Source organism: Haliotis asinina, chromosome 3, assembly GCF_037392515.1.
Source record: "Haliotis asinina isolate JCU_RB_2024 chromosome 3, JCU_Hal_asi_v2, whole genome shotgun sequence".
In the NCBI taxonomy this organism is placed as follows: Eukaryota; Metazoa; Mollusca; class Gastropoda; order Lepetellida; family Haliotidae; genus Haliotis; species Haliotis asinina.
In genome coordinates this window covers 43,095,812-43,117,130 of record NC_090282.1, presented here as the reverse complement: position 1 = coordinate 43,117,130, position 21,319 = coordinate 43,095,812, and the positions used below count along the sequence as shown (strand labels likewise).

General features: G+C 37.8%; 1 protein-coding gene across 2 annotated transcripts in view; it reads left to right on the top strand.

Annotated features, from left to right (window-relative positions):
• The first annotated feature begins 9,043 nt into the window (after positions 1-9,043).
• Positions 9,044-21,319, top strand: part of LOC137278061 (glutaminase kidney isoform, mitochondrial-like) — a 29,622-nt gene continuing 17,346 nt past the window's right edge. Inside the window, exons 1-3 of one of the 2 annotated variants that reach the window (XM_067810138.1) lie at positions 9,044-9,762; positions 12,834-12,927; positions 20,891-21,027. In XM_067810138.1, the coding sequence (XP_067666239.1) occupies positions 9,548-9,762; positions 12,834-12,927; positions 20,891-21,027 (446 nt within the window). In that variant the 5' untranslated portion in view covers positions 9,044-9,547. The remainder of the gene's footprint in view (positions 9,763-12,833; positions 12,928-20,890; positions 21,028-21,319) is intronic. The other variant, XM_067810137.1, reaches the window with a different exon arrangement.

The window sequence follows — 21,319 nt, the reverse complement described above, 5'->3', positions numbered from 1 at the left end:
TTACTTTTTGTGTAAATTTAACTGCCAAGAAGGTAACACACGATAATTCAAGATGGCGGTCAAAATGGCGATCATTTTGATTATTTTGAAAAGCAAAAATATGTCGAAATATTTATACATCCTTTAGCAACACACAAAAGTCAAAATGAAAGTGATCAGATTGATAGTAGTAAAATTATCCATGATTAACTTTGAGGTGTTGTCGGGCAGCAAACCAAATGTCCTAAAAATGCTCAGAGACCCCCTCCACATAAAATGGCCTGTGAAAGAAAACCTGATACCATAATCTGAGTGAGTAAGTTTAGTTTTACGCCGCACTCAGCAATATTCCAGCTATATGGAGGTGGTCTGTAAATAATCGAGTCTGGACCAGACAATCCAGTGATCAGCAACATGAGCATCGATCTGCGCAATTGGGAACCGATGACATGTGCCAACCAAGTCAGCAAGCCTGACCACCCCATCCCGTTAGTCGCCTCTTACGACAAGCGGAGTCGCCTTTTATGGCAAGCATGGGTTGCTGAAGGCCTATTCTACCCCGGGACCTTCACGTAAGAGGCGACTAACGGGATCATTCAGGATCGCTGACTTGGTTGACACGTCATCGGTTGCTAATTGCGCAGGAAGTTGCTATGGTTTCTAAGTCTCCACGGTGAACTAGATACGTCGGTGTTGTTTGTTCCGATGCCCGAGCAGGATAGAGGGCTCGTGACTGACGTATTTTAATTCGGTCATTTGTTGTCATTTGATTTAGCCACAGTTGCTATTGTCAGGCCACATACAGGTTTAGTCCTGGTTGTATAGTGGCCACATCTGTACCTTTGTACAATTTATTTCATACAGGAAAGTGGCGTAGAGCCCAGGTTAATTCTTGGCTAAGCAGATGGATGGGTCCAGTGTGGCCATGCGCCGTCAAACACCACGATGTATACTGTGGGTTTCCTGTTGTGACCTGGAGCCGGATCACGTTGTACAACATGACAGAAGTAATTTGACGTGACGTTAGGGGACGTACGTATTACTGCTTATAGGTGATGATGATATGATGGGTTTAAGGGTGAGGGGAACCCATTTTGTTCCTGTTATATAGAGGTAATCAGTTTTGTACACATGTACTTGGTCCATCTGCATCAGGTGCGCTTGAGCCCTACTGAAGATCTGTGGGATGTTCTAGTTTGTCGTGTCAAAGATTGTGACAAACATAGAACTCTGGATGACGTGTTATCAGTCTTGAAGACAGGGTGACATTCAAAAAGATATCTCATACGTGGCATGCATGGTCATGCCGGACTATTGTTGGGTTCTGGGGTCACGCATGTTATTCACAGTCAGTATTGTGACACCTCAGCATCATATTGGCAGGTGTCACCTAGTCTCCTTGGCGTTAAACTGATTAAATGCCCATGTTGTTTCAACGTAGGGTACGTTTATTTTGCTGACGACATATATATGATTTAGATATACCCCAATCAATCAACAAGGTAACACTTATTCTATGGCCATTCTGTTGTCTGTAATGCCTGAAATGGTTGACACCTGTACGTTCGTCCTTTTCACAAAGTAGTCATGAGAGAGAGACGGTCTTGAATATAGACGAGTAAATGCAAGGCACAATACATTCAGTCGACGTCGCGGTGACCAGAGAATGATCAAAACAAATATTGAATAATGCGCGCATATTGTGTAACTAAAAGAGGCGTTCAACACATCTCACTCACTTGGAACACATGTGGTGCCTAACCATCACCAGGTCCGGGATGAATGCCAATGTGAGATCTCCTCCATGCTCAAGAAAGGTTAGGCTGAACTATCAGCTGCACCACAACCTGTAATATTCTTACCAGGAATTTTGCACTCCTAAGATTTATACTATCAGTTTGTTCTTTACAAATCGTTGCCGACATACATTTCCAAAAACACCGCATTGCTAAGGGCCACCTCACCCTTCGTCCAGTTGTTCGTGGCAGTGCGGCTTGATGAAAAAGTTTTCTTCTTGAACGGGTACTTGTTGAGGTTCCGGGGCGTCCGCCTGTGTGTATCGGCTGAAGTATGGCTTTCATCCTTCCTTCACATAAACATCAACCCGCAATACAGACACGGCCCAACGAACATAGTCATTAGCTGTAGTGAGAGGCTATCGCCATCATGGACAACAAAAGGCAGGGTGGCAAGCTGAAGTAAGTTTCACTGATATAGACTTATACCTGCATGTGGCATGTATATCAGGCAAGCTAGAGGTTTATATATCATGTGTTATTAAAGTTCGGTCTTATGACATGTAAAACTTCAGTCGCCATTGATCCTACTTAAAATGCATGTTTTGTTTAAATGTTTGATTGTATGTTACGGTTTTGTTTGATGTTTATGTTTTGTACTGTTTTAAAAAAAATTGTATATATACATTTTTTGGTCACACAGTGCCATATGGAGGTGGGGTAGTGTAGTGGTTAAAGAGCTCGCTCATCACACCACAGCGAGTGCGGGAGTATGGTTTATCATGTGGTCGCTCATCACAGAGAGCACCCGTGTGTGTGTAGTGTGTGGTGCCCATTTCAGGTGTCCCCCGCCGTGTTGTTATTCGAATATTGCTAAAAGCGGCTTAAAATCAAACTCACTCACTAATGTGGAGGTTCAAAGGCATGTTATTAGTGGCATGTATTTTGTACGTGTTTAAATAACCTAATTGCTTCTAGTGTTTCGTCGGTTTGTAAACCTGAATCAGTTGGGTATACACCGCCTTTAGCAAAGTTCCAGCAATATATAAGGGTTTATATAAATGTTATTGCATTGTATTGGGTGGTGAAGGCAATACTGATGGGGGAATCACAATACAGGTGTTAGTTATGTATGATGGTTAAATGAAAAAATCACAGTATCACTAATGAGGACAGGGTTCGAACCCGTGCCTATACAGAACAGTACCTATCAGCATAGATACATCGCATTTACGTTCACAGTGAAACCGTAAAGATACATATTGCGGTTACCGTTAGCCTGGAGTTACCTGGGGTTTACAACGATACACTCACTGGGTGTAAGCAGTTGTAACTTTGGAGCCCAGGAATAACGGGCTTGACAATGCGTCTCGGCAAGATCTGCATCACCGCTGTGTGATAACCTTTATTGTGTTTTATGTACAGAAAATTACTTTTAACTGTTTTGTCCACGCCTTTCTTTAAATGACTACCCACGTAATTGAATAGAATCAGCTTTAAACTCTTGAATAAACTGTTTAGCGCTGTGCACCACTAATCATCAATGCCTATATAAAATATCTCAGAACATAAAGGATATTATCGAAATGGTTCAGCATAACATGTAGGTACGTAAATACAGCCTATTTTCATCTATCTGTTAGATGTTTCCTGCTAAGTCTATCTGTACATTGTTATGTGTTTCTCATGCAAACCTGCTAGAGAGGGAGTGGGCGGTGATACAAATATCGTGAATATTTCTTTTTCACTAATAGTGTAGCATTTTTATGAAAGCTAAATTTTAAGTCATGTGGTAATAGTTTTTCAGCCCATTTTTTACATAGATGTCTGAAACAATGTTTATGAAAATGTAGACGAAGAAATATTAACTTGCAATGGAGTCATTCTTTCTCCACAGTGGTTACACAAGTCATATCTTCCCATGAAGAATATACGATTTGAGTAAACTCTGTGGGGGTGAATGCAATGGGGTGTGCACGGGTTAGACTATTTTTTTTTATCAGGAACATATTCCTGCGAGGAAAGGTGAGATAAGAAAACCTTTTACTGATTCACGTCGAAGTAAAAAATCAGAGACGGAAAACAGGGAATGATTACGGTCAGCCTCATGATCCGACAATAACACTGACCTTTACAGAAAGTACGCTGTTAGGCACTCCTGGGAATGTCAATGACTCTTAACGCTCTGCAGAGGACGAAACATCAACACACATACCAGGTTACATCGCCCACCGACATGTAGGAAGCTGTGAATAGTCAGTTTACAGAATGTTATCCTGCATCAGTAAAATAATGAGTGAATCAGTCTATTTTTACGCTGATTTCTGTAATATATCAGTGACACAAATTACCTTCAGAATGTATGTTTTACGGCATATGACTATATGCAATCTCACACCTGACTACAATTTGTTCTTATTCACACACAAATAACACTCTTAACACTAAGGCACTCGTACAAAGTGTAACTGAGGTGTCACATTTGTCATATATGCTACCCCAAATAAAAAGCTAAGACTATGAGATTCGTCTATATCACTACAGCTCTACCCAGCGATAACTAATGTTTTTAAGGAGCGATTACACAACTACTGCGTCAAATATTTTCCATTTAAGGCCATGTTTAATTTGCATTTAAATGTGGTAATTGCTGGTGAAATCATCGCATTATATAATCCGATTTGTATATTGGCAAGCGTGCAAATAATACCGGTACGTAAATGGCCAATATTAGTTTCACGTCATAGTGAGCTAAATACATTCTTTCTGTACCTCGCTCCATGTGGGTAGTGAACAGGTGGTTGATAGCACGGACAACAATCCACATTGTCGGGTTATGATGACCCACGCTCAGTCAGTTATATATCCAAATCTCATAAACACGAAATAGAGAAGCATGGAAACGGTTTCCATCCACTAAAGTACATTAATGTTCAACAGACAGATTGAAACAATACACAAAAGAAATCAATTCAGATCAAAACATATTTTAATTCTGTAACAAAATCTAAACGGCCGGGGAAAAGGGTTCACTTAAATATTCACACTTCATGCTGTGCATTGCTGTGTTCATAGGTTCGGTGTGAAATAGTCACTGATGTGACGCGTATAGACTCGCCTGCCGTGTACATCATCGTCAAAAAACATTAGTTGTTTCGTTCTAGTACATACAGTAATGCATGCAAATATCTGATGCACATAAATGTTTAAAGATATATACTCATCAAAAAATACTGTTTTAATTTTAGCATTTAGCCGACAAGTGGCGTTCCAGATTGTAGAAGTAGGCACAGATGACATGAAATTCTGATTAATATTTCACTCCAACCAAACCCCAAACCCTCATCTAAAACCCCAACCCAAATCAAACCCCAACCCAAACCTCACCCCAACTAACCAAAATATACCCTGCTAACAAGTCAATGTATATCAATTTATCGCCGCTGAACTGTGACATGAAATTCACAACCAGGCTTATATAAACACGGCAATCTGCCAAAAAGCGTTGATAAATATTTACAGAGTTCTGAAAACATGACCATATTTGCTTTTTGGTCAAGTATCTTGGTCACGCTACCTGTTTACCACAATGCATTGCGACCCGAGCTATGATCAGGATCGCTGATGGCGGTTGTCGGTCACTTAAACCACATCTGACACTAAGATCCTGGATTCAAGACGCATCTGATTATCGGAGCCGAAAGAACAAAGGACAAACAAAACACTTACTTTCAGATAACGGTCAGTGATAGTATTACAAGAATCAGTTCATATTTTCACAGAAATTAAAGATGTACGTAGAACAGTCTCGTTTCCTGTTTATTGGGTTCTGTCGTATTGCGCAACTTAGTGCGATAACCAGTCAAGAATTTGTTAACTAATTCATTTAACCGGAGGCATAAATATTAATCAATATATGTCTAAACACTTACATATTGCAACACTTCGCTTTTTCTTATCATTGTAGACACGTCATACAGCGTGCTCTTTCGTACAGCGAGCTCTGACAAACGGAAATCTGAAAATCTTGGAAATCTCAAAACGAGGCTTTGCCGCTGGAAACGTTGGCGGTCTGGTACGTAATTGACATTATATCAATCTCGCGCGTTACAGAACTGCACTGATTAAGCTCAAAAACCATAAAACAGATGTAACCACTGAGCCAGGTGCAGTGTGAAGCATTTTACGAACTCATCAAACAGGGGCAGTGTGTGATTTCTTTGTTAGGTATGCCGTCTAGTGCCTACCTCTCGACATAAACTACAGAAATACGGTGTAATTGAAGTTTAAAAATAAAATTCGTTTGTAAATACCATTTTATTATGAAACAAAAAATTAGAATTCCGTGTAACCGGCGTTGTTTGTATTTTCTATTTTCACTTTCCCAACGAGAAAATTCGGATCGGTTGAAAAGTAAGTCATTGTCTGAATAGGTTTATGAGACTCATGTTTCGGTTTGGAAAAAATACAACCCTTTTGTTATTGCGCGGTTCAAGAAAGTTACTATACTATATTAGATGTTCGAAAGACTTTCGAAAGGTTTCCTGTTTTGATAGTCATTTGATTTCATTTTTAGGTAAGGATATGCTTATGATAACTTCCGGGAGTTTGGCTGCTTGGTCAGCATGTTCGTTGACAAACACACCTTAATGACAGAAAACAGGCAGTAAAATGAGAAAGATAAAAACACATACAGTTAAAGTGAAGCAAACAGGAAATACCTTAAAAACCCGATGTAGTCTTAGCATCTAGTGCACGAGTGTTATCAATTTCAACTTCTTTATTCTACCTCAACCTTCAAGCGGTGGTACAGGAGTACAAAGGCATCTGATTACATAGAAAATGACAAGGTGGGGTACAGTTTAGCTTTTAAATTGTGACAGTATGCTGTTAAGAAACATTGATAGCTTTTTCAATTCTGTTGTTTTCTTTGTACACACAGGTTGCTTAAAGGTGACCATATATTTCCATTTATAAGGTACTGTTAAGGAATATACTTTAGTTTCATATCATAAAAGTAACTACATTTCCGTAAATAATGAAATTGATGAGCTACTGCCAGGGAGTCGAAAAACTTACATGTTTTGTATACTCTGGTTATGCCCTCCCAACCGGTAAACGTGATTTGGCGTGTATTCACACTAACGGATTATACCATGGAAAGGGAAGGTGCACGTAGTCTAAAGCTTATATCGCACTACACTTAAGCTTAAAACATGAGAATGAAGTCAGAGTATATCAACTTTTATTATTCACAATATTCAGGAATAAAACAAACTGAGTTGGGTTTGTTTTACCTAAATTAGAAAGGCATGGTTATTTTTATATGATAGAGGAAAATAAAATGTAGTTTGCAATTACGATACAAGGGTCAAATTGTATTGTGTAATCAAGGACCAAACTGATCCTAAATGTCGAAAAGCCACGCACAGATGTGTAGTTTCCGGCGCACATTATTGTCTTGAGAAATATCCAGTATTTCTTCATGTTTACCGTGTATTGGGAGGCGACCAAATGACGACGTATATATACTATCCAAAAAAAGAAACGCATAGACGATTTGTATTTTAATGAAATCTATCACTTACCTAATTACCTATATATATTGTGGTCACAAAGTCGTCACAATGTGTAACAAAAGCGCTGGTAACATGATTTTAAAGTATGTAATCAGAAATAAAAAAAACCAATTTTACCTGAAAATGTGGATTTATATAACATTTCTTACAAGGATTAGAACGGCATCGTAAAACGCTACAGAAATCACCTTCCAGCTGAAATTGGGCAGCAAAAAGCATTCTCTACCTGGCAATAAAAAATCCAGAATACTTTCAGAATACTTTCATTCGTTTTGAAGGAGTGTCATTATCTTGACTCAGCGGCACGGAACATCGATCGCCATTGAAAGAGTGCATGAGATTAGATCTTCTATAGTCGTGTGTCTGAATGTTAGTCTGAGCAAGATATGTTGGCTGGCAGCTCGTTGCAACCAAACAGGTATAACAAATGTCTGTCCCCGTACATGAAGACCTCGAGTTACCACTGAAGCCAAAGATCGGTACATCCGGGTACTGCAGTTGCGTGACCGTACTGCCTCGGGTGGGAGCACAGCAGCCAGCTAGAGCGTCTGGACTTCAGTGGAAATCCGGTCAAACAGTACGGAACAGGTTGAAAGCGATTGGTACGATACTTGTGTATCCCAAAAGACCACTGGGAAATAATAGGGCACCAAAAACCAAGATCTCGTTTGACATAAGATCCGTGAAAATATGGGTTGGATTATGGTCTTCAGTGACCCATACATGTTGTAAGAGGCTACTAGCTGGGTCGAATGGTCAGTCTCGCTCGTAAAATGACGCTCTTGGTGTTGGTCACTGTATTGTCTGGTCTAGACTCGATTATTTTCGGATTGCCGCCATACAGGTGGAATATTGCTGAGTGTGGCGGTAAACAAAATACCAACCACGCATCCAGCCAACTATTTTGACAACAGTTATCAGTCGAAAGCTTGAAAATGAACACCAATGGATACCGATGGCGTCACATTGTTCTGCAAAATTTGGTATGCACTTTCATGGCAGCAATATCTTCCTTTAGAGATAGCTGGGTGTCACACATAGAGTCAGTGGGTTCGAACACCCCACACTCTTTTTTCGCAAATGTCTAAAAGCAACTTTCATTGGTCCTAGTCCTACGTGCAGTTTGAGAAACTCTTCATTTTAATTTGACATCTCAACCTATGTTCGCTCATAGATTCACCAAAGTATTTATAACCGGTTCCCCCTTGAATAACTTTTTAAGGTTAACTTATGTTTTATATGGTCTCTGGTACTGTAAATATATATTTGTAATACGTGGACTTGTCGTACACCTGATGACGGTGATTTCGAGATTTAACGGAACTTTCCGACATAATATTTCGCACACGGTAAAGTACATCTCACCGATCGGAATTCACACTCGTATCTTTCCGCATCCGTCACCACTCGCCCCTTTCCATAATCCCCGGGGAACCTTGTCCCGGAGTAACACGAGTTGGCAACGAATGAACCTGAGGCATACCACCGCGTAATTATTCGACCAATCATAGTTGAGAAAGATCACGTGGTTGGTGACGTATAGAACCGGAACATCAACAATAGGATGGTAACAGACATGCGTTGTTGGTCAAAATAGCCATATATACACGTGTAGTGGTCAAGTGGAATTTGGGCCACCAAAACCAGAAACCATATACCGATATATGCATTATAAATACAAACACAGTTTCCGAAGAGCCAATCCACGAACATAATGCCAGAGTCATTCATGTAGGCTAGTGATACAAAATCGTCTATGTTCACACGTGTGTAATGAATTTGACCTCGCTAATGTCAAATCGTCAGCAGTCTTTTCAGTTCACCTCATGTATGCCCTTTCGATTACAAATATGTTTATGATGTAAAAGGCTGTACATATTATGAGCTTACATTAATCAGATAAGTACGCCTCGTTATTACGTGGCCGTTTGCCCCGTTATTATGCGAAACCCTCCATTTTGACCATGTTACCATATCTGTTCTCTGGTACAACACTTAGCACTTATTTTTAACTGTGTGCACCAGAATACCATACGTTGACGGGGTTAGAGCGTGTAAACGAGGATACTGTAACCTTTATTTCGTCACATCCGCGTGAATATATTCACAAAGGCGCGCAGCTGGGTAGTATCAATATCCGTATTGATGGTCGTTTCATATTTCACAGTAGATCGAATTTCTTATCATTAATATGATTATATGAATATTTCCACTGTTAGGTTATGTATATATTTTAACAGTATATTTTGAGTTATGAACCTTTTTGGTTATATATTGTGTTTAAAACCAGGTAGTACAATTAGCAGTATTGCAAAAGTTGGTTTTGAATTACGAAGGAAGATAGTGACTTCCTGTGAAACATCGAAGTGCTATGGGTTGAGTGTGGAAGCTTTAAGTGAAAGTAAAAAACAATGGCAGATAACACAGTTACGGATCAAAGAGAGACAGAATCGTGGCTTCCTTGATCAGTAAGTATATATACATGATGATAAACATGTGAAACCACATATGTTGAGTACAAATTAGCTGAGTTATCATCCACATCAGTTTGTGAATATCAGCATCATGCAAACAATATTTATCAAATGTATTTATCTGTACCGGTTCCAAAATAGTTTCCCATGTGATAAATAGAGACTAGTCCCACCATAGTCAGAAGCACTTCTCAATCTGATATTTGTATCTTGCTAACAAACCAACCTACTAATGATGGATGATTTTGTGCATGCATGGATGGTCTATTCAAAGGTATGTTTGTGTTCTCAGTAAAAGTTTTCATAAAGTTCTAATGGTGACTTGGAACTATAGATCGTTCTTGGATCACTCAGTTATGTCCCACATGTTTAATGTCAAGACGAGTTTTAACTTGTGTAAGAAATACTGTTCCACTCGTCTTACTCAATTTAACCTGTCTTGAACCTTCTTATTCATTTGTTTAATCATATTTCTTAAATAGCATTACTCAATGCATCATGATCTTTGATGCACGATCTATTCCTCTTTACATATGAGATATGATTCTTATATAAGCAGACATAGACCAATCAGAGGAAAGCATGGATATTTGGTGACAGGCACCTGTCATATTGCTGGAATATTGCTGATCGTAATCGCAAGCAAACAAACACACATGCACATATACTGGCTGGCATGATCAAAGCAAAAACATTATCTGAAAGGTTGTGTGATCAGCACACACTCACGCATGGATGCACACACACCAGTATGATCAAAGTTAAAACATTGCCTGTTTTTCTCCGCAGCACACAAACACACTCACATATACACATTAATGTTCAAACATGAAGCATTTTGCTAATTTATGCTAACTGCATGATCTTGATTCCTTGAACAGGTATCTACTCAGAACAGATTCATTGGAGTGAGTCAAGAAAAAACAATTTCTCTAAGCGTAAATTTTGCAGTTACACAAATAGTCTTTAGGTTTTCTACTGAATGATGTCCTCATATCGATGTTATGGATAACAATATGAACAATATGTTTTGTAAATGTAACATAACTTGATGTAAGAGGTGACCAACAGCATCAGAAGATCAGGATCTGTGGCTTGGTTAATTTCATTGTATGCTAGTTGTGTAGATTGATGCTCATGATTTCTACCTCTGGATTATTTTGCTAGACTCAATCATCTGCAGGCCACCATGATGTAACTTGAACACAGATTAATGTGCACACTTAAATGATGAAGTTTTTCAGTGAAAGAGAAGGGTAATGTTAAGGATTAAACAGATACACCAGTAGAACAAATAAATATGTTTAAAAGAAGATCCTAAATAACTATGAAAAGTAAGTAACCTTGCCTAATCTACATTGATCACACAAAGCAAAGAGAAAAACACTGATGTGCTTAATTTGTTGGAAGACCCGTGAAGATCAGAGTTAGAACTGATCTTCAGCAACCTATGTCGTAATAGTCAACCAACATGATCAGGTGGCTAGAACTGCTTACTTGGTTGACACATGTCATCATATCCCAATTGCATAGAACGAATCATGAAGTTGATCACTGGATTGTCTGGTCCAGACTCAATTATTTACAGACTGCTGACTTATAGCTGGAATATTGCTGAGCATGACATTAGACAGCCAACCAACCAGTTTGCTGGAAATGCCTCATTCCTGATTCGAAGAGCTAAATCCAAGATCTGTCAGTCCAAGACACATCACAACAGTAATTTGTAGGCATTAAAAAACCAAGGTGTTTTCCATTGTAACATGAATTTATCAGGGAGAGGACCTACCTCAACCAGCAGTACCCTGCTGATACCCAGCACAAGCCTGTGTCGTCAGGATGCCTCTCCCTCTATCTGTACCCTCCCCTTATCCCATTTTCCTCAGTATCTAAGTAAAGGGGAGATCAGGTTTTGCACTTCTTTTGGACGTCAAACCAAGAGTTAACCCAGCCTGCTTTGAAGTCTTTGACATCCAGGTGATATGATGAAAATAGTTCCTGGAAAAGAACCAGAAGTAAGTTGAATTAATTCCTGATACCTTTTTCTATATTTTTAGTTTATATATCAGATTATATGATGGTTAGTTTTATGTCATGATCTGAAATTCTGAATGTATAGTTCTGGTATATTTGTGGTTATTGTGACAAAATTGTATTTATGTATTCTGTGTATGTAAAGGTGTTTACTAGTTGCATTTTATCCTAAACAAAGTGTCAAAATTTGAGAATATTACAGATGATGTCTCTCTCCCACATACACTCTGATTCATTACCTTCACCTTTCCAGTCGTTTTTATTGAAATCAACCAGTCAGAATTGTCATGTCTTTAAACGTGTTAAATGCTGAGGTTTTCATATTCATTTATGTTGCTATTAACATTATTAAGATCATCTTATTTTGTATTTCTTGATGAAAATACTAATGGACAGATTAGAAATACACTTCATATTGTGTAATAATGATCCCTCTTGACCACAAGCCTCACTCAGGAATCTGTTATCTTCACATATGTATTTATGGAAATATGTCATTTTGCATTATATGCTAGGACAAAATAATATTCTTTTGAGTACTTTTCACTTCTTTATATTATTTTAAGAACTGCCAAATCAATAAACAATGATCCATTACAGAGGAAGCAGTATTTGTCTTGTATGAAAAAAAATGTATTGAGTTATACAAGTTTGCAAGTATTGCCTGCGGAATTAAGTTTTGTCAAACAACAGATGCTATCTCTTATAAACTTATACTTTTGTGTGCAGTAAATGTATTTGACTTCAAAATATATTGCACATATTTCATTTTGTTCGCAGGTGAAAACAGACACTTGTTATCACCTGGAATCCCAGCTCCTGTTATCAGCATGCCTCATTATGATAGTGATGTCCTTGTGTTAATACCTGAGCACAACGTACCAGTGCAGTGTATCACATCAGCTACATTATGTACAAAAAAAAGTAAAAGTTTCATTTTTGTGTGTTTGTTATTGATCAATAGTGAGTGATGATTCTGATTATAACTGTTTTTCAGCATTGGACTTTGTCAGTTTTCATGTTTATTCCAGTGAAGCCAAGATTGACCATGTACACATGGAAGACTCCCTGTTTGACTACCTGTGTGAGACACCAGACAAGCTGTCCATCACAAGGTTCAAGACGGTCAGTATGTTTTCATATCTCGTTGTCACAGGTCAGATTAGAAATCAGTTCATTTGTTAATGCTTTATTTATGAATATGATCATTGTACTGAAACACACAACTTACAAGTAACATACGTGACAGTAACTAGCGCTGCAATGATTAGGTTCAATTCATTGAAAATTGAGTCTAACACCTTATTTTCAATAACCATTATCACTATTTTGATTCCATGTTTGAATATCTATTTAAGCTACTTCCACATAGCAAGAACATAATCTTGCCTCCAGCTTGTGCAGTTTCGAGCGCTGAAATAAGGCAAAACAAGTTTGGCTGATGCCATGCAAATCATCCAGTGAGGAGTGGTACTAGGAGTCATTGCCAATTTGACAATGGATTTTATGTTAAAAAGAGTTAAATGAAATCTGATGTTTTCACTTGTATGAACAATCAAATCGAAAATGATCGGATCAGGTTTCCAGTATAAAATATCAGACTCGAGGTTATGTTTCTGTAGACATATGCTAACAAATGAGACTTTTATATTGGACTTCTCTTCTGAAACCTTGAACTACATTCAGAAGTTTGCAGTTTATGGCTTTAGTGGGGCAAAAACTAGTTAGGAGATTTCACGTCCTCTTTAGCTACGACCTTGAAACAAGTAGATGTGATACAATATCTGAGTAAACACCTTCTTAGGGATTATCACAGACTACATACTTCCAAGAGGACAAAACACACAATATATGGTCCTCATATTAAACCCCTTTCTTCTCATCAGTTGTACCCCAGATCGGTACAACCTGTGAGGCCCATTTGGCATCTGTCTCCATGTCGAAATATTGCAGGAATATTACTAAAAGTGATGTAAAACCCAACTCCCACATGCTTCAGTTGTACCAGTTTGTTTACCAAACAACTAGATGACATTGAAAAATTATGATAAAGATGAAATTTGTATTCTGATTTTGAAGCCATCACTGACCAGACAGACTGATGCTGAGTCTCTGAATATATATGATCTTGATGGTAACAAATAAACTCATTTAAATGGAAAAGGTGACACTGAGGTAGGAGAACCAGGGGGAATCTAGACTTGTTTCATTTAGGGTTTAAGCATTGCAGGGAGAGCTAGGCAAATAATGCGGTTCAGGGTCTGTGAGACAGACTATGACCAGACATTTACTCCAGCATGTTAGAGACCCTATGTGAAATCTGCTGACACCTCTGTGGCCTGCATGCAAATATATATCAAGTGATTCCTTTCTATTTGATTAGTTAACCAGGCAGGACAATTTGCATCAATATGTCAGTAAATTGCAAGGTATATCAGACCATGAGTAATGGTGGTATGACAATATGACAATACGAGTCTCATACAATAGAATGATTTACAACTTGTGTATAGCAATTCATACAATTAAGTACATTACAAGGTATATTGACATTAAGACATGTAAATAATAACAGAATTGTTCAAGTACCGATTCTCAACATGATGTGGGTATTGGTGCTATATAACTATATAAAAATAAAATAAAAAACTAAAAAGAATGTCCCCAATGAATATATGTCACTCCCGTACAACACACATTTTCAAGCAGGTTTTCTTATGTTTGGTTAAGCAAGATTTCAACATTTAAAACACAAATAGAAAATGTATATATTCAGAATTGGTACACATCCGTGAATTCATCCAGTTTTCTTAGTCATTATTCCCAGTGTAAATCAATGTTCAGACCTGAAAAATATATCAGTGTTCTTAAAGATAAGTGTCTTTTAAGAATTTTTTGTAAATTTAGAATCTCTCTGCACGCCTTAAAAATCCAACGTTTTAGAAAAGATAATAATACACTCAAAGATTTATCATGTTCTTATTGTTCTTCTGGTAACGTCACTTGTTATTAGTCTGTGATGCTTTCTCTGCCTGCCGTAAGAAGTATCCCAAATGCCCTAATGATGCCCCCACAAATGATATATAATGTACTCAATTCTACAGACTAAGTAAACTTATCCTCAGTACTTTTCATTACACTCCACTACTGAGTCTAACAAAACCTTATTGGAGGTTGCCTAAGGTAACTTTTGAGATTGACCAATCAGAACACAGCTTACCAAATCGCGAAAGTGGACATTTGCACATACCTTTTGAATTTTTTATCTTGTTAGGGTTCGTACCCGAAAGATTCCGAATGCTAGTTAGCGTAAGCTTGCTTCCGGGTGATGCACACGGTGCACATTACAACATGACACACTGTAAGTAAACAGTCTCTGAAAATAGTGTTGTTGGCAAAATTCAAGGATGTCATCTTGCAGAAATATTAGTTAATGGTAACAATGTCAACACAAACCCCAAAGCGTATATACTGAAGGTCAAATAACTGTGTTATATGCTGACTTTTGTTTGTGGAGAGATCTGTGTCAGTGACCTGAATATTTTGAAAGTCCCTCCGATCCCTAAATAGTAGCCGTTGTCTGATTGGTTAAATCTATTTAACCGTCTCACGTTTGATTGGACGGTCATTGGTCGCTTAAAGGTTACCTGGTGCGACCTTCAACTAGGTTTTGTTAGACTCAGTGGTGGAGTGTAATGAAATACAACTTCCAAATGAGTAGTAATTGTAATGGAAATAATTATGGAATGAGGAAAACCTTTTTGAGCTTTTGTGAAGTCTTATTTTAAATATGATAGATGTGTCTAGTTCAAACTCAAAGTGCGATGGATACTTTCTTCTGTGATGAATAACTGTCAAGTTGTGGCATATCATTGATGCCCCAATGGCCTCTGCTGGAAGACGTGAATGTTTGATGTGTCACCATAAAAGATGAGCGTAGTGTCCATTTACAAGGATAATTCAAGGTGAATTTATGCTGATCTTCATCGTACATAAATCAAATTAGAGACCTCAAGGACCCCCAGACTTTATACTGATGGAGACCCAAAGTGACAGCGTTTCATTGACCAGGAAAGTGTCATGTCACAAATGGCTCTGAGCATTCAAGCGTCCCTGTGACTTGAAGGAGGTATCATTTGTGAAGCAAGTTTACAATGGCATCAGTGTGTGTGTATAAACCCTTATTTATCAGTAGTAAAGATTTTTACAACAGTCTGAGATATGGCTTCATATTAAGATATGAGATATGTCGTAGGGCACTATTAGTTCGTTACACCTCACTGCACATGTTACAGTCAAGCACTGCTGAATCGAACTCTGATAACTAGGTACCTCGGTTGTCTCTATATGCTATCTCGGTCATGGCAAAATACTTCATAATTTATCATTATTTAACCTCTGGCTCTGCAGACAGACCATCCTTTATACTCCACATATTATATACCTATTCTAATGTGATGGTAAAGGCCCTCGAATTATTTAGCTCCATTTTTGTTTGGGGGCTGTTCAAATTACGTGGTGCTGAAAATAGAATCTGAGTGTATTTACTGTGTTCTTTTGTGATATAAAGTAAAAGCTATATCCAAATTAATGCCTTGACTTATCCATGACATCACTAAGTTGACTTGTCTTGTAGCATTTGGGCACAGTGTCATCTGTTTTCGGTTTTTAAGGATATGCTTTTTACTGACAAAAATTCTTGAAGTGTTCAGATTCAGTTAAATATTTTCATTTACGTATCTTCAATGAGAATGTGCTTGAGTGCAGTGACATTACAGGTACTTAGTTGTTGGTGTCAGACTCAAAAGCAGGAGAAACTGGATGCTGGTGAAAAAATAGTGACATCACATCTGAGATATATCAAGAGTGTTGAAATGAGCCATGGTCTGTCTATGACAGTGGCATGGAAAAAGGATACACTGACTAGTCTAAGATTTCAGATATTTTCCTTCTTGGGTTAAAGAAAACCTTGTATTTGCCTGAGGGAGATACTCACACATGGTTCATGTTTCATTATTTATGGATAGAATTAAGGCTTTCAAACCTTTTGGCAGTCATGCTTGTATTTCTGTCAGAAGTCATTTGGATAATAAATATCAGATGAAGACAACATATATTCTGTATTTGCCTATTGACAAATAGATCTTATACAAATGGCCGATTTATTGAAAGTTTACAGTCAAACCCTGTTGTTGCAAACTAGTGAGGGCAAGGAATAGGGTAAGAGTTATCCAGGGTTTGAGGCTACCAGTGTGGTGGGGTAAGAGTTATCCAGGGTTTGAGACTACCAGTGTGGTGGGGTAAGAGTTATCCAGGGTTTGAGGCTACCAGTGTGGTGGGGTAAGAGTTATCCAGGGTTTGAGGCTACCAGTGTGGTGGGGTAAGAGTTATCCAGGTTTGAGACTACCAGTGTGGTGGGGTAGCCTAGTGGTTAAAGTGTTCACTCAGGACGCCAAAGACTCGGGTTGTTTTCTCCACAAGGGTACAATGTGTGAAGCCCATTTCTGGTGTCCTCAAAACAATGCAACACAAGATGTATGTCAGTTTCAGTGCTGGTGAAAGGATGGGCATTAACCCATGCATATGCTCAGCATTATCTTTATATTATCTTTATAAAGTTTACTGTTCATTCACTTTCTATGTTACATTCAAATGAATACTTGGGACCTCCAAATAACTTGATTTTACCAGGAAATCACACATCCAAGTTTGCCATTAGCATGATATAATCAGTATATCAGTACTGGAATTCGGATACAAGTAGGTGTGGTGAAATTTGTGGTATTTTGTTATACCTTGGATTCTCTATAATTATTAGGGAGAGCTATTTACAGATATGGCGAAGATTATGCATATGAAACCAAGAGGACTTGCTGTCAAACAATGATTATTTTTGTGTGGAAAGGCAGTAACTGTGTGGTTAATATGAATATGCAACAACTTTCATAATAACTACATATTAATTAATGTTGCATGTAATAGCATTCCAGATGAGTGAGATTTGCATGTTTCGTCATACGAACAGTTTCCATGTCTATATGTCACCACAACATCAAGAGTAAAGTTTGTAAACATGTAACATTACAGATGAAATAGATTGTTTTGTTGAAAGTGTTCTCTTGTAATAATTAATTACATTGATGAGGTAAAAGTCACTGTCTTTCAGTCAACAATATTTCCAAAATTGTTAGTTGAATGTGATGGAATTTTCGAAATTAATTTAAATTTGTAATAAGTGACCATAATTCTGTTTCACCTTGATTTCCTGGCAGACAAAAATGGTAAAATTAGTATAATTGTCCTTTGGGCTCAAGATGGAATTCTATATTTAAAAAATTCCGGAATTCCTGAAAGTGGCAATGTCAGTAAGCTATTTATGGTGGAACTCATTTAAGCAAACATGTGGATTGATAAGGTACATTTATAGATACTGAGTGATGTTTTGAAAATGTATCAAGAAGCACACTGTAACATTTCTGTACATAGCTCATAAAGAACATAATCAGCTATGACGGTATAAAATATCACTTATGCATATGAAGAGCTCATGTAAGTGACAGAATACACTCACTCACTCACTCACTCACTCACTCACTCACTCACTCACTCACTCACAGCCTTCTGAATTGCTAGTGTTTTTATCAAGCAATCTTGCTTAAATATTTCACCTATCAGATATCAGCTTCATCTTTTATCTTACGTGTAACAAGTGAGCAGGTGATTGATGTGTACCTGTTATTTACGTGATTCATGAAGCCTTCTTCATAAACAAATACTGCAGGTTTATTTTTGGATGTCTTTGTGCTGATACTGAACATGTTCTGTTGATGCTGTGACCTTGTGGATCCGGATCAACACTACCATTGTGAGCTGTAAGTAGGTGTATGGAAAGTACAAACAACAAGGTCTACTAAGATAGTTGTGTTACCGATTACCCAACCAACCTAATTGTTTTCAATCGGTATGAACAAAATAAGCTTTCAGATACCATTGAGTTTTCCTGGCACCGACAGACATTGGCCGTTCTGATAAAGAGGTCGACACGATGGCCACTTGATTGAATGAAGAATTAGACATTTTAAAATGTGTTATATTTTGTACTTTACAACATACCTACCCAACATTTTAAAAAGGTGTAATTGGAACCATCACATTTGTTTTCTTTGGCATCAGCTAGCCTGTCAAGTGAATGTTTCTAATAGATTATTTACTCTTTGGAGGCATCAGTAGTTTTAAAGCCAGATGATTTAAATAACCTTGGTATGATATAAACCTTTATGAAACATTTCAAAATATTGTGTCACCAGATCCTACACTCATGATACATGTGTATGTGATGTAGGTGATGTGATGTGGAATGGCCACTCAGTCTGTCGCGATCAGCTTGAGTGACCATCATTGCCACAGATACTGCCTGTACATTATCTGAAAGTAAAGGTTCTCTTTAGGTAATTGATGATATCATAATGTGTTGCCAGGGAATCAGTACTATTTCAAAACACTAGCAAAGGAGGATTTTTCTGAGTAAAATCAACTGTGGTGAAATAGGTGACTACTCTGTTCGTGATGATGTTTTCCTACTTACTGGTTGTTTATGGAGTGACATGAACGTGAGTGTTCAAATGAATGGAGAGCAAGATTTTCAGAAACATTTATTATCAAGCTTTTGTGACAACATTTTAACTTTCATGGTCTTCTCATCATTACAATAAATTATCCATGGTAGGTGACAAGGGTAAATTTTGTTGAGTAGACTGAGATATATAGATAGTGAGACACAATCAGGCAAAGAGTCCTCTGTAATGAAAGGCTTGCTTTTGAGGAGTTAATGGTTCACTGAGTTTTGCCAGTCTGTGACTGATGCTCTCTTCATGGAGTCTAGGCCATCTTCCCATTGTCTAGCATGGAAGATGTAACTATTACAGAATACTTTTAACTTTGCCTTAAGAGAGTAGGTTAAAACCTTAAGAGAATAAATTAAAATATAATTCAACTAAAAATCAAAAGTAGAATGATATAGCAAGTCAAGATTGCAACAGTTCAGAAAATTAGGTGGGCTCCATTAGGATTCTGGTTTTTTTTATATTTTGTAGATATATATCTTGACAGATGATACTTTAATTTCTGGCACTAAGTGTAAGTCTGTGACATATACAATTCATTTTACAGCAAATATTTCAGCCTTTTTTTATGACCATAAAATTGTAAATAGGAACAATATTGTCTATCCCTAATATTTACGTACATGATACAGTTATGAATCATATTATGGCTTGTGTTCCCTGTAGTGTACATTCTACTTACTTTGTGAATCTGTGTTTTGAAGACATGACCACCGTCAGTTAGGATGGACAGTAACATTAGACTTTACGAAGCTCCTACTGGCTGGATGATATGTGTTGTAGTTATTTAATACAGGTTATTGGTATAGTAAGGTTTCTGCTCTCTGAACAGAATCTGTCATTACTGTGCTTAATGGATTCTCTGTGTATTGCATGGCATTACAGAGAGTAAGTCAGTCCCATAGTTACCAAATAAAAGGATGGAAATTAGTATTCATTGTGACATGTCTTTCTATTGCAAGATACATATGTAATATTAATTTCACTTCTTCTGTAGTAGTTGATAACATTTTGATCAAACTCTTTGTTTCCCAACTGTCAAAGATGCTGATGTACTGTTTCATGACAGTTCTTTCTCGGAAACTTATATTTTACAGCTGCTTCTCTAGCTTGGCCACAATCCAGTCCTTCGATATGGTCAAATAACTATGGTAACAAGAGTGTGAATGTGATTGGATTGAGCCAAAGCTTTTGGTGTGAAAGTCGTTTCTGATCCATTCTTGAATAAGTAGCATGCTAAAGCTATTTTTATTATCTGTTGGTTGGTGATATGAACTGCCAGGATAACCTTGTTCTGTAGAAACATTTCTCCCTCATATTTCACGCTGTCACAATGATGTCTGTGATGCTGACGTCTCTATGTTAGTGAACTCTATCTGTAAAAGACTTGTCCATCTTTTATTGATAGACAGAAGTATCTTTGTGACAGACCTGTCATTTACATTCTCATCACTTCTCCAACACAGGAGCTGGAGAAGACAGGACTCCGGGAGACGGACCATCGTCTGAAGGAATCTATTGCCAAAATCGCCAGCATACAGAGTGAGAACATCAAGAGAGAAGGACATGCATATGACTTCCTGGACAGGGAGACATTTAAAAAGTAAGCCTCACGAGCAAGACACCTGGCAGTCTAGAGCACAGCTTCCATAACACTAGGTGGTTGTTACTTAAGAATGAAAACAATTAGACAAGATCTCAGATAAAATGAAATAATCAGTGAAGTGTAACTGTTTCCTTTCCTTGGTCAGTTATTGGGGTAGTGGAGTAGCCTAGTGGTTTAAACTTTCACCCCTCATGTTGGAGTCCCAGTCTAAGTAAACTTTGTCTCAGTGTATTTCGTTAGACTCCACCACTGAGTTCAACAAAAACCTAGTAGAAGGTCGTGTCAGCTA